Here is a 13397-nt window from a genome sequence, read left to right as displayed (position 1 = left end):
TCAAGCACAAGAAACATGACGAAAGCTAAACCAAGGCACATCTTCATCAAAATGTTTTAAATCAATGATGAATTAAAAAAAAAAAATTTTAAGCAGCCAGGGGGGTATATGGGAGACAACTTACACAGAGAGAAACAAAGACAAGGATGACAAAAGATTCCTTCTGGGAAACAATGAAGGTCAGGAGAAAATGGAATGACATCTTTAACGTACTCAAAGGAAAAAAAGTCAGCCTATAATCCTACGCCCAAGGAAATTATCTTTCAAAAATGAGGCAAAATATAGACTTTTTCAGACACACAAAAGCTGAAAGAATTCACCAACACACCTAAGCTATATAAGAAATCTTAACAGAAATCTTTCAGACAGAAGAAAAACGATACCAGTTGGAAATCTGGATCTATACAAAGAAATGAAAGCACTGGTAATTGTAACATTATATGGGTAAATATAAAAAGTGCTCTTTCTTATTACTCAAATATCTTTAAAAGCAAAAAGAAGAAAACTGTGGGAGGTTTATAACATAAGTAAAGTGTATTATGGCAACAACACAAAGCCTGGGAGGGAACAAAAGTAAATATACTGTTGTAAGAATCTCATACATTGTGTGAAGTGGTATAATATCACTTGAAACTAGATTGTGATAAGTTGAAAATATATACTATAAATGCCAAAGTAACCTCTAGAATATCACAAAAAGTGTTACAGCTAATAAAAAAGGGAGAATGAAATCATAAAAAGTACTCAACCCAAAGAAGCCAGAAAGAAGGAATACAGACAGAACAAATAGAAAATAAATTACAAGATGACAGATTTAAACTGAACTGTATATTAAATATATACAGTCTAACCAAAACCAAACCAAACCCAGTGCCGTCGAATCGATTCTGACTCATAGCGAACCTACAGGACAGAGTAGAACTGCCCCATAGAGTTTCCAAGGAATGCCTGGCAGATTTGAAATGCCGACCCTTTGGTTAGCAGCCGTAGCACTTAACCACTATGCCACCAGGGTTTCCATACAGTCTAAACATCTCAATTAAAATGCAGAGATTGTCAGATTGAATTTTTCAAAAAGCAAGACTCCATTATACAAACTGACTTTAAATATAAAAACACAAACAGGTTAAAAGTAAAAGGATGGAAAATTACAAACCATGCTAACATTCATTGAAAGAAAGCTGGAGTAGCTGTATTAATACCAGATGAAGTAAATTTGGAGAACATGGAATATTAAATAGGGTTATTTCATAATGATAAACAGTTCATCAAGAGACACTTCACCAAAAAAGATATGAATGGCAGATAAGCACAGGAAAAGAAGCTAAATATCATTAGTCATTGTGGAAATGAAAATAAAACTATAATGAGATGCTACTACATACCTATGAGAATGGCTAAAATTAAAGAGGTTGATCATACCAAGTGCTGGTGAGAATGTGGGGCAACTGGAACTCTCATACAGTGCTGCCGGTACTGTAAAATGATACAACTATTTTGGAAAACAGTTTGACAGTTTCTTAAAAAGTTAAACATTCACCTGCCACATAACCCAACCCTGCCAGTACTAAGGGAAATGAAAGCACATGTCTACACAACGAATGTTCACAGCAGCTTTATCTGTAATAGTAAAACTGCAAAACAACCTAACTGTCCACTAAGCCATAAACAAACTGTGGTTCCAACAAACAATGGAATACTATGCAGCAATTAAAAAGGAACACACTATTGACATGTGCAACCATACAGATGAATCTCAAAACAATTATCTGAGTGAAAGCAGACACACCAAAAAAAAGAGTAAATATTATATAATTCCATTTATGCAAAACTCTAAAAAATACAAACTAATTTATAGTGAGAGAGGAGCAAAAAGGAGGAATTCCAAAGAAGCAGGAGGAAACTTTTGTTCACTATCTTGCAGCGAAGGTTTTACGAGTGTACACCCATGCCAAAACTGATTAAACTGAACACTTTAAATACGTACAGCGTATCAGTTATGCCTCATTAAAGTTATTGTTAATTAAAAAAAGACAAGCATGTGGGAGACAGGATCTAGTGCCCAGCTCCAAACAGCATCGGCAGGCCAAGCACAGAAACGTGCCTAGGATGTGGCCCAGCAGACAACTGTGCCCTCCTCTAAACCTCTGTGCTTGGCTCTAAAGGAAGAAAGCTCCAGAGAAGACATACTAGAATAAAAACGGGAGTTATTAAATGTCTAGCTCTTTTATCTTTAAGCCTGCATAAGGTCTTGTCAGATTTGTGGTCCCATGGGCAGATTTCCCAGCTGTCCCATGGGATCCGTCTGCAACACAAGGCTCACTGACAGTGCGGCTGTGCATGTGGTAGCAAGAGGCAGTAACCTTGCGTGTTCTTACCTTGATTTCTTTCTGTTTCAAATGAATAGTTTTGAGAGTTTTCCTAGGAAGGCAGCGTAGTATGGTGGAAAGAACATCAAATCCAGCTGTAGTCCCAGGTAGTCACAAAGAGGCTGGGTGACCTTGGCTAAGTCACCTCTTCTCTCTGGTTCTCAGTTCCCACAATTGTGAAATGAGAAGGTTGGACTAAATGACTCCCAGGAGGTCCTATGATACTCCATAACCTCAACATTCCACGGTCTAATATTCCCTTCTAGCTCAGTGAAATGTAAAACGTAACCTCTAGCCAACTCATCCAGGTTTGGCAGAGGGGGAGAGACAAGAGATAGGGGGATGCGGATGATGGCAGCAGCTAACACTGAGCACATAATGTGCACCAGGCACTGTTCTTACTGCTTTATGTGTGTTAACCATCTAATCCTCATAACAACCCTATGAAGCAAAACCAAACCCATTGCCATTGAGTCTATTCCAACTCATAGCAACCCTCTAAGACAAAGTAGAAAAGCCCCATTTGGCTTCCAAGGAGCAGCTGGTGGATTCAAACTGCTAACCTGAGGTATTATTATCCCCACAGAGAACTATGAAACTTTCCTAAAATCTCACAGATGGTAACTGATGATTCAAGACTCAAACACCAGGAGGTATACCACCTTGGTCAGTATGGGTTGATGGTCATATGGTTTTAAGTCAAGTGATCAGGGTTTGGGTCCAGCTTCACTCTAAACCCCCTGTGTGACCACAGACAACTAATCTAGCCTCTCTAAGTTGCCGTTTCTTCACCTTCAAAACAGAGACAACGATATTTTCTATCTCACCGTGCTTTGTGAGGATGATAGCCTGTAGTGAATGTAAAGTACGTAGCCCAATGTCTACAACAGCACAGTAAACACTCAAGTAACTCAACACGTTAGCTGCGATGAGAGGCTGGGGAGAGGGGCAGAGAAGCAGAGGAGCTGCAAAGGCTAGTTCTCTTAGCCTCAGTGTAAAATCTTGGAGGACTTCTTCACCAGGGCTTTGAACCAGTTCAGTCTGGTCTGAACCCCCGCTGAGAGTTTGCATTTCTAACACGTTCCTTGCTGAGAATTTGCATTTCCACCCCAGATATACTGAATCAGAATCCACATTTTAACAAGATCCCCAGGTGATTCTTATGCATAATTTCCTGGGAACTTGTTAGAAATGCAACTTCTCAGCAGGGAACTTGTTAGAAATGCAAATTTTCAGCTGGGGTTCAAACTGGAATGAACGGGTTCAGAAGCCCTATTCTTTACTCAGCAAGTCTGTAAGAGCCCAGCTGATGATCAGTGAGGTGGAGAACTGGCCTGATTACTCTCCTATCATAGTCATAGAGCTGGAAGGCATCAAAGAGGTTTATTTTCTCAAAGAGTGTTCTGGGACAGTAACCCCAGGAGATACTCCACACTCACCCTTACTAATAAAAGGGGGCTCCATGATCAAATAAGTGAGGAGATGCCGCATACTAGATCCTCTTGGGAATGTGTAGCAGGCACGGGCTCATTGAAGGCTCTGAGAACTCTTGCAGTAAAGAAATCCTTTTGTCCAATGTAACATTTTCAAACATATTTGACCACAGAACTCTTTTTGGCTTAACGACTATTAGCATTCAGCCAAAGCAGTGTTCCTTGGCACACAGCTTGAGGTACACGTTCTAATTTAATCCTCTGTCTACAAATGCGGTGCAGTGGCAGGTGGCAGAGCCCAGGTCATACCAACAATTAGTGGCAGAGTCACTCATTTTGTTTTGCATTAGACAGCCTTGACCTGGCTTTAAAATACCTAAACTGTGTGGACGTTAGCAATTCCTCAACCTCTCTGAGTCTCAGTTTCTTCATCTACAAAATGGTAGCATTACTATCTAGCTCACAGGTCTGTTTGAAGGGGGTTAAAAGGGTAAGCTCTGGAGTCAGACTGCCCCTGGGTTCATAACCAGTTCTGTCACTTTCCAGATGTGTGGCCTGAGAAGGTCACTAAGTCTCTCTATGCCTCGGTTTCTTCATTTGCAAAACAGGGATAATAGCAACTTAGAGTGGTTGTGAGGACTAAATAAGATAAGGACAGGAGGGTTCTTTGAACGATGTATGGCACAAAATAAGCACTCAACAGATGATACACAGAGGAAATAAAAAATGAAGCCAGCTGGTAATTTTTGCTTCCTTTAGACCTTTTGGTATCTTACCTCCTGTTTTCTTACCCTCCCTTGGTTCTCAAACACATAATTCCTCATTCCAGCGTATTTCTGTATTCTCATCTTTAAAATGTCCTGGAGCAACAGCATGATAAGGATATCGTGGACACAAACTGGTTCAAATGCAGGACAAGAAATACACCAGGGTCCCTTTAATGGAGGGACTGAGTCACCCAGGAAGGATGGGAGGTGAGCTTTCCTGGAGCTCACTGGCTGGCCGCACTCACCTCAGCTTGTACTTTAAGCTAGTGAGCACCTTTAGTAACTTCAGAGAGAGAAGCATACCTTTTTCCTAATGCGGTGACCATAGCCTCAAAAGAACTATCGTATCTGAGCAAGGGGAGGCTGTGTCCTGAAAGGGTGGATTCAATAAATTCTGACAGCCCAAAGTACTTCTGATTTTCATGATACAAGTCCACTCCCTGAAACAGATAAGAACATCAGTCACTCAAACGTTGCATTCACAAGGATAGTAGGAGGTTCGTATGCCAGGCATGCAGGCAACTTGTCTCGACGTCTAGGTCTTAATTGTGCTGACTACGCAGCGCGTTGTACGGCCCATACTTAACGATGGCACATCCGCACTAGTTGAGGGTTTTCCCAATGTCTGAAGACATTTGGTCCCAATGTCCTCACCAAGAAGAAACCCAGCCTCGTTTTTCTAAAAAAAAATACAATTTTCTTTGTTAAAATTACTTCTTTCCACTCTGTCAAGCTGATTTTTGGAATAGCCAAATCAACCACCTTGCATTCAGTTGCTACTGAAATTAACAGGAAAAAATACATTTATCTAACCAGTTTTACTCATGATGACATAAATTCCTCCCAAACTTATGTCAGTGCTTCTCAAACTTTGGAACATAGCAAAGTTGGGAGAGGTTGTTAAAAATACAAAGGCCTGGACTTCACCCCAAAGAGCATGATGGCAGTGGAGCCAGACAACCTTCGTCAAGTCCTGGCTGTACCACTTTCTAGCTCCAGGTAAGTGACTCTTTCCCTCCTCAGCCTCATTTTCCCGTTTGCAAAATAGAAATCACCCTAGTACCTGCCTCTTAGATGAGTTCCTATGCATAAAGCACTTAGAACAGAACCTGGCAGGGAGTAGGAGCTGCGTATATGACTGCTATTATTATCCCTATTGATTCGGAATCCACAGGATGGTGGCCAGCCATCAGTGTTTTTCAAAGCTCCTCAGATGACTCTAGGGCACTCCAAAAGTCCAGCATTTTATGTGTATTTATTCAACTTGCACCTAGGACTCTCAAATATCAAAATTGTTTTGGTCTCCTATTCTGGTAAGAAAATGGAACGATAAACTAAAATAAAACTCACGAGGCTTCGAGGATGTGTGTCTGATTTGAGGAAAAAGATATCGTACCACACTGCTTAAGAGTGTGGGCATAGGAAAAACGGGACCATTTCTAAGGCTTCTAGACAAACTTGGAGACATTCCATATGGAGCACAACCCTCAAGGACTCCGAGGGTCAGAGACCTTCGGTCACCAGAGAAAATACCAAACCAACTTCACTGCAACGTACTTCCTGAGATGGAGAGTCAACTGATACACTGCAGGAAGGTTTTCAGGGACATCTAGAAAGGTTGAAATCTAACGATGGATTGAATCTAAGATCCAAGGAGCTGGAATTCACCTGATCCCCAACTATACTAGTTAATCAAGATTTTTTACTAAACAAAATTTCTCCAAATTCAAGGGTCCTTGCTAAATGACGACCCACCAGCCCCAGGGCACTCACATTGTTGTAGGAGGCGGGCCAGTGGATCTCGTTGTACGGGCTTATGAGGGTGTGTTGTGTCTGCAGAGCGTATGGGAAGGAAGTCACGTGAAGTGTCAGGATGTTGGGGGCCTCCTTCACCTCCCTGCAGTTGAGCAATCTGTCTACCCATCCCACGGATGTGTCACTTTGAGAGTAGAGATTATGAACAGCGCTACTAAGAAGGAAAAAGGGGAGAAGAAACAATAAGGGCAGTTCCTAATACCATTCTATAATTTTACAAGGATAAAGCAGTCGAATAAATTTATAACTAGCCCCACCTCGACTGTGCCAAAAAGTGAAGCTTATGGGTCTGCCCATAAGCAGAAAAAAAAAGACTGAATTTCAGGTCTCTGTCAAAGACCACCCTGATAGCCATCACTTGCTAAAAACTTGGCTGGGGTGTCAGTTATTACAGAAGATTGCTTCAAGATACACAATCCATCAACTCCTTCAGTGCAGTGATTCTGAGCCAGGAGTGTTCAATAAATAGGCTTTTCTCCTTTGGCCCAATCTGATTGTATACTTGGCTCCTTAAATTCTTTTCCCTAAAATCCTACTAATCTTGAAATGATCCAAAAAGGATATGAAGTGGCAAAGTCTATATGCTAAATTAAAAGCGTTGCGGTGAAGGAATGAGTATTCTGGACAAAGGGTCTAGAAGAGAGGCCTCGCTCAGCCTCTCTTTGTGGGATACTGGTCTCCACTTACTCTTCTGTAAATCTAAAGAATAGGACAAATTAGTGTTTAACCTTTTGGGGGCAGGCAACCACTCTGAAACGCCTACCCTCAAGATGAATAGTCACAATATAGCTTTTATGTCATTTTAGAATGTTCGAATTCTTAAGCCCATGGACCCTAGATTATAAACCCCTTTTTTCTCAGTGATCTTTAAGGCCTGGCCAGCCCTAAACTTCTATGAATCTGTGATAAATCAAAGCCTTCCTTCCTGATCTGGCCCAGTGATCCTCCTCATCTGCTTCAGTGGCAGTGTCTAAACGTACACCCCACGGCCAGTCTCACGGAGGTGACCAATCCCAGTAAACTACCGGGAAATCCCACCAGACTTCTGGCTTGACATCACCTGAAATTAATCTAGATTTATATTCATTTTAATTAAGTAAAATCGCCCCTGAAGAAGGGCATGATAACAGAGTTGATGGCAGCCTCAATCAGGGAGGGGTCTGGGCTGAGCTATACACATCAGGATCCCCTTCCTGTACCACCGCGGCTCCTTTGTTGCCAAAAGGGACACAGAAAAAAGCGCATCAGGTTGCGATTTGGGGGCCTTAGTTCTAGGCTGGGCCCTGTCACTAACACCTGCTCACCGCCACCATGCCCCATGACTTTGAGTGAGACCCTTCCTTTCTCTGGCCCCCAGTTTCCATAATGGTGAATTTCAGGGCTTTCATTAGATACTTCTAAGACAGCTTCCAGCTCTAAGATCTCGAAAGCATCCATGGCATCTGCTTACAAATACGAAACCCCCAACATCACTGATCTTTTTAAGACTGGACCCCACAGCCCCAAGCCTCATCCATATATACTATTTCAAAGAAGGAAAATGTCAACCTCATCATATACCAAGTAACTCTAACCTCACAAGATCCCAGTGGGCATGGTCGTGGATTAGGACAAAGAGGGTATGCGGATTCTGAAAGGAGTTTTGCAGAAAGGCCTTAAATTTTGTCTGAGCCTCCACATCTAGCTTCAAAACATACTGTTCTACTCTCTGCTTGGTCATGTGCTCCTTCTCCAAGCCAAGCTCCAGCAAAACCCCTGCAACAGAGTGAAAACACAGCAGTAACTTCAAACATTGTCACTTTCACTCCACAGACACTTGTATATTCACCCAACAGACACCTGATAAGCATCTCCTACATACCAGGTACTGTGCTAGGCCCCCGAGTTACAGAGCTGAATAAGACATGGACAAGTCTGGAGGCATATATAAACAATTATCATGTAACTCTATGCACGGGATACTGGGGCACAGAGCCAGGCCTGCTCCACAGCTCTGTTTTGTACACGATAGCCCACCACATAGGCACCAGCAAACTTGGCTTCGTGAAGCAGCTGATCCCAGGCCTGGTATGACTGAAGGGAAGGGAAAGGTCCCATCACCCAGTAAAATCGCCTCTCAGCCTGAATGCCACATGGTCTTACAGGATACCACTAGAGAGTTCATCTTTACAGTGAAGACACTGGCTCTGTGTATTTCATGTGTTTAAACACCAATCCCCTTGAAAGCATAGGGAAAATATAATAAGTTGAAGCCACGTATTAACACATAGTCAGATTGTTGACCAGAGTGTGACAAAGTAGAAATTCAAGTCAGGGTTCTACCTTTACAGATCATAAAATCTTGGGCATTAGTCTCTGAGCATCAGGTTCATGGTCTATAAAATGTAGATAGTAACGTTTAGCCTATAGACCTTAGAAACATAGAATAACGTGAAATCCAAACCTAAATTTTGATGGATCAAAGCTTCTCCACACACCTGAACGGCCACATACCTGAATGCCAGATGTGGAGCAAGGTCTGCTGGTAGGTCACTTCTGAGGGTGGGATACAAATCAGAAAGTCAACCTTCTCGAAGGATCCTAAATCCAGGTTTTGGGTACTGGAGTCAGCAATCGAGCACACATGGGAGAGGAGCTTCTGGGCCACTGCCAACTGGAAGGGCCGGACTCGGTGTGGGTCCAGATTGTAGCCTGGAACCAGAGTCCATGGTGCGAGGTAAGCCGAGAGTGCAGACGGCCTCTGGCCTGCATCTGCCAGGCTACACGTTCTACACGCACAAAACTGGGCTGGGACTCCAACAGGGGCCCCCAACTAGCGACACATTCCAACGTGACAATGGGAAGGTTAAGACAGATTAACATTTACCAAGCACCTGCTAAGTGCTACGCACTGTGGTCATCATTTTACATGTTTCTTCATTTAATAATGATGGTATGAAGAAAGCACTCTGTGAGCAGGAAGGCTGTGGCCTGCTCTGTCTGGAGGACACAAGGCCAGCCATCCAGAGGAGATGATGTAAGACTGGATACTGGGAGAAAGCTACAAGCACTCAGGTAGACCAGGAGACTACCACAGCTCTTTGGGGACTTAATATAAATAAAAAATTCCAACAATGCCAGAAATCAACATAGAGTAATATACTATTTCAGGAAAAGCGTACAAACATACATCTCAGGGTAGAATGAAATCACCATTAAAGACTAAAATTACCTGTTAGGTCTACTTTGATGCTAAGGAGATGCCCTACCTTTTCAATGAGCCTCTAGCATTGCTTCCTTGCAGCACCTAGAGATCCATGGAAGCTGCCCCACCCAGCCCAGATCTCTAGCACCCAGGCTCTTCTCATTACTCACTTGTGCACGCTGGTACCACGCTGACATCCAGGGATGCTGGTTTAGTGACAGAGGAGGCAGCAAGTGAGGAAGAAATATGGCCTTGATTTTCCTGATAAAATTTGTCCAGCAAAATGTCAATGTCGCCCTCTACCCAAAACAGAGAATAAGCAGAAATGTGTTTTGCATCTCAGTGACATTCGGCAAATGCCTATGGAAGATCTACTATGTGTTGGGCACTGTCCCGAGGCCTGGGTACCAGAGATAAGACAGATATGGTCCGTCCTGTCACAGAGTTCACAGTCTAGTAAGACACATATATTAACAAAGAAATTACACTGTGTCATGGTAACTGCAATGACAGAAGAAAGAGTGAGAAGCTAGGGGACAGAGAAGAAGGGTTCCAAGCCCATCCTGGAGAAGGAAGGGGCAGTGAAGGTTTCTGGGAGGAAATGAGATGAGTCTTGAGGAGTGAGTAGTCAGGCAAAGCAAGAGGAACTCACAGCACAGAACACACGGAATGAGACATTCTCAGTGAGTAGATACAAGCAAATCAGAGGGGGAGGGAGGGAGCGGTGGCACAGGGCTACAGAGGTAAACAGAGTCAGGCACAAGGACCTCATGCACACACCAAGGCAGAAACTACAAGACCCCACTCCAGAAGAATCTGACAGTCAGAGTAGGAAGAGACTGCCAGTTAGAAACTACTCCTGACACACAAGAAAAAAGGTACACAGGGGCAAAGGGATAGAACAGAGGGACTATACTGAACATTCAGGTCAAGGTCAGCCTCAGCAGGTCCATGGGAAGATGGGGTCAGAGATGACCTCTCCCTTTTTGTCTTTGTTTATTTCTGCCTTAGGAATTTAGGAATCTGCACCTGCCGCACTACAAGCCTACCTGGACAGAGGGTGCTAAAAAAGGCCCCCAAGGAGTCCACTTTTCCTGTCACCAGCTCATAATTGACTTCTTTCTGGTACTCCGCTGGGGTGAGAAGGCTCTCAGAAAGAATCCGGGCTTGGTATTTTCCTGGAAAACAAACAAATTTCACTGGGCCCTTTCATTTAGAATTAACAGGTGGGATCCTCTCTAGGCCCAGAGCCTGGCATCACGCCTGGCAAATAACAGGCATTCAGGGAAGATTTGGTCAATGAATCAATGGCAGACACCATGCTGTCCTGACTTACTCATTAGGACAATGATTGAGGGGCCTACCAGAGGCCAAGATCACCTAGGGAAAAGCCAGAGCACTGGCTCCAGAACCTCTCTCCCTCCTAATAGCTATGCAACCCAGGGTAAGTTACTTAACCCTTCTAGACTGTTTCCTCACCTGGAATACATGGCTAACAGTAGTATCTACCTCACGGGACAGGACAGTGTGAGGATTAAACAAGACGACATTTATGAATGCTTAGCACAAAGCCTGACACAAAACAGGGGCTCCAGATGTACTGCTGAATGTACTACTCAAACCGAGGTAAAGAATGAATGAAAACACAGACCACGTTTAGGATCACAGAATACCAAAAGGCACTTGGGACGCTATACCATAACAATGTGCGTTTTTACGGTGCATTTTAAATAGATATAAAAATTCCAGGTTAAAAATATATAAACCCTGCATTGCCTTACTTTTAAACAGGTCAAAAAATGAGCTTTCTGACTGAGCAAAACTTCTCCAAAATTCACCAGCGGACCCATGAAGATCCATGAGTGCCTGGCAAAAGTGTTAAGAAAGGTGATTTAAAATCTTGGCTAACAGTCCTAAGTTGAGAAATTTGTTTTTAGCCATGGCTATTTAATCAAGGAAATGCTAGACCTGACTAAAGAGCTTTCTTGTTTTCTTTTTAACTAATGAGAGAAGCTGGGAATTAGGCATCCACATGGTTCTGTAGGATGAATCCGTGAGGTTGTTGTGTGGGATAAAGACACAATATGCACAAAGGATGGACCTGGCAGCAAACACTGCTCAACACGAACGATCTCTTACAAGGAGCATGTCCTCAACTTCATGTCATCCACCTACAGCCCAGGGTGTTCCCTGGACTTTGTCATTATTGATAACTATACCCCCTTCCATAACCTCCACTTCAAGCACCCCACTCTCCAACCACCTCTGATACCCCAATTCTAAAAATTCTTCTACTCTTCTCAAGGTCATGAAATCCACTGGACATTTCACTGCCTTCATTCTCTTCCTGTCCTCACTTCCCTCCTTCCTTGGCGAAGATTCCATGTCCGTCAATGATCACTCCCTAGTATTCCTCCTCAATAGCTCTCAATGGCCAAACTCTGCTCTGAGCACACCTGGCGAACACAGCCACGCTGACTCATCAAACATAAACTAATCATCACTAACTCTGGTTTTTAGCTGCCATAGAGTTGGCTCCCAACTCATGGCGACCCCATGTGTTTACAGGGTAGAACTGCTCCACGGGGCTTTCTTGGCTGCAATCTTTACAGAAGTAGTTTGTCAGGCCTTTCTTCCACAGAGCTGCTAGCTGGTTTTGAACTACCAACCTTCAAGTTAGCAGCCGACCACAAACTGCTTGTGCCACCCACAATGCTCCAGTAATTCTTAGGGCTGCTTCACGACTGTTAAGACTTTTCTAGTCAATTTACCGTCTCACTTTCCTAGATAATTAGTTTAGACTCTCCTTGCTTTTCAAACTTCCAGCACCTTAATGCCCCTGTTGACTCCTTTGCTACTTATTTAACTCAGAGAAAAAGGAGCAGTCAAAACAGAACTTGTATCTTCTCCCACCAATCTACCAGCCTACGTGCATCTGGGCTCATCTACTTTACTTCTCTCCTGTTTGTGTGGGGGTCTGCCCTGTGTCTAAGGCCCGCACTCCCACCTGCCCACTCCTCCTAACTGCTGCCTCCTCTCTCTCCTGTGTCCTCTATTTCTCCCTTTCTATTGTATCATTCCCAGCATCAAACATGCTCTTCTATTTCTCCACTTAAACAAAAAACCCAATTCCGTTCCCCCTCCAATTACTGTCTCACCTCTCTATTTGCTTTGTAGCAAAATTCCTGGAAACAGTTGTCTCTATTCATTACCTTCACTCATTCTCTCTTGAACTCAATCCAGTTAAGCCTTCATCCCCAGCACCCCACTGAAACCGCTGTGTCAGTGTCACCAGTGACTGTCCTGTTGACAGATCAAGGAGTCAATTCTCAGTCCTCATCTTATTTGATCTAACAGGAGCATCACAGCCATTGATCATTTCTTCATTCTTAAACCACATCCTCCCTTTGGCTTCCTAAACACCATTCTCTCATTCTCCTCCTGCCTCACTGGTCATCTCTCCTCGAGTCTCCTTTACTGCCTTCTCCTCTTCCTGAGGCTAAATGTTAAAATGACCAGGATTAGTCCACGATCTCTTTCTCTAAACTTACTGGACAAGTCGTATCACCCATCTTTTGACTTTAAGAACCTCAGAAATGTTGATCACTCCTAAGTTCCTTAGACCCAACCTCTGCCCTGAACTTCAGATTTTTATAGCCAATTGCCTACTCACCATTGCCACTGGGATATGTCAAACTTGGGCCAAGAGAACTCTTGGTCCCATCATAAACGTGATTGCCACCACTTCCCTCTGCACGCAATTAAAAAATAAAAATAAACAACTGCTTCTCCTGCAGTTCTTCCCATCTCAATAGACGGTAACCACATT

At 43.3% G+C, this 13397-nt stretch overlaps 1 protein-coding gene across 1 annotated transcript in view; it reads right to left on the bottom strand.

Annotated features, from left to right (window-relative positions):
- The window catches only part of GREB1 (growth regulating estrogen receptor binding 1), a 98223-nt gene that overhangs the window by 41057 nt on the left and 43769 nt on the right, over nt 1-13397 (bottom strand). Inside the window, exons 11-16 of the mRNA XM_064295037.1 lie at nt 10618-10746; nt 9739-9867; nt 8878-9075; nt 7959-8139; nt 6343-6538; nt 4873-5009 (exon numbers count right to left, since the gene is read on the bottom strand). Coding sequence (XP_064151107.1) covers nt 4873-5009; nt 6343-6538; nt 7959-8139; nt 8878-9075; nt 9739-9867; nt 10618-10746 — 970 coding nt within the window. The remainder of the gene's footprint in view (nt 1-4872; nt 5010-6342; nt 6539-7958; nt 8140-8877; nt 9076-9738; nt 9868-10617; nt 10747-13397) is intronic.

This window comes from Loxodonta africana, chromosome 12 (assembly GCF_030014295.1).
Source record: "Loxodonta africana isolate mLoxAfr1 chromosome 12, mLoxAfr1.hap2, whole genome shotgun sequence".
NCBI lineage: Eukaryota > Metazoa > Chordata > Mammalia > Proboscidea > Elephantidae > Loxodonta > Loxodonta africana.
Note: the sequence above shows the minus strand (reverse complement) of the source record. Positions and strands in the feature narration are given on the sequence as shown.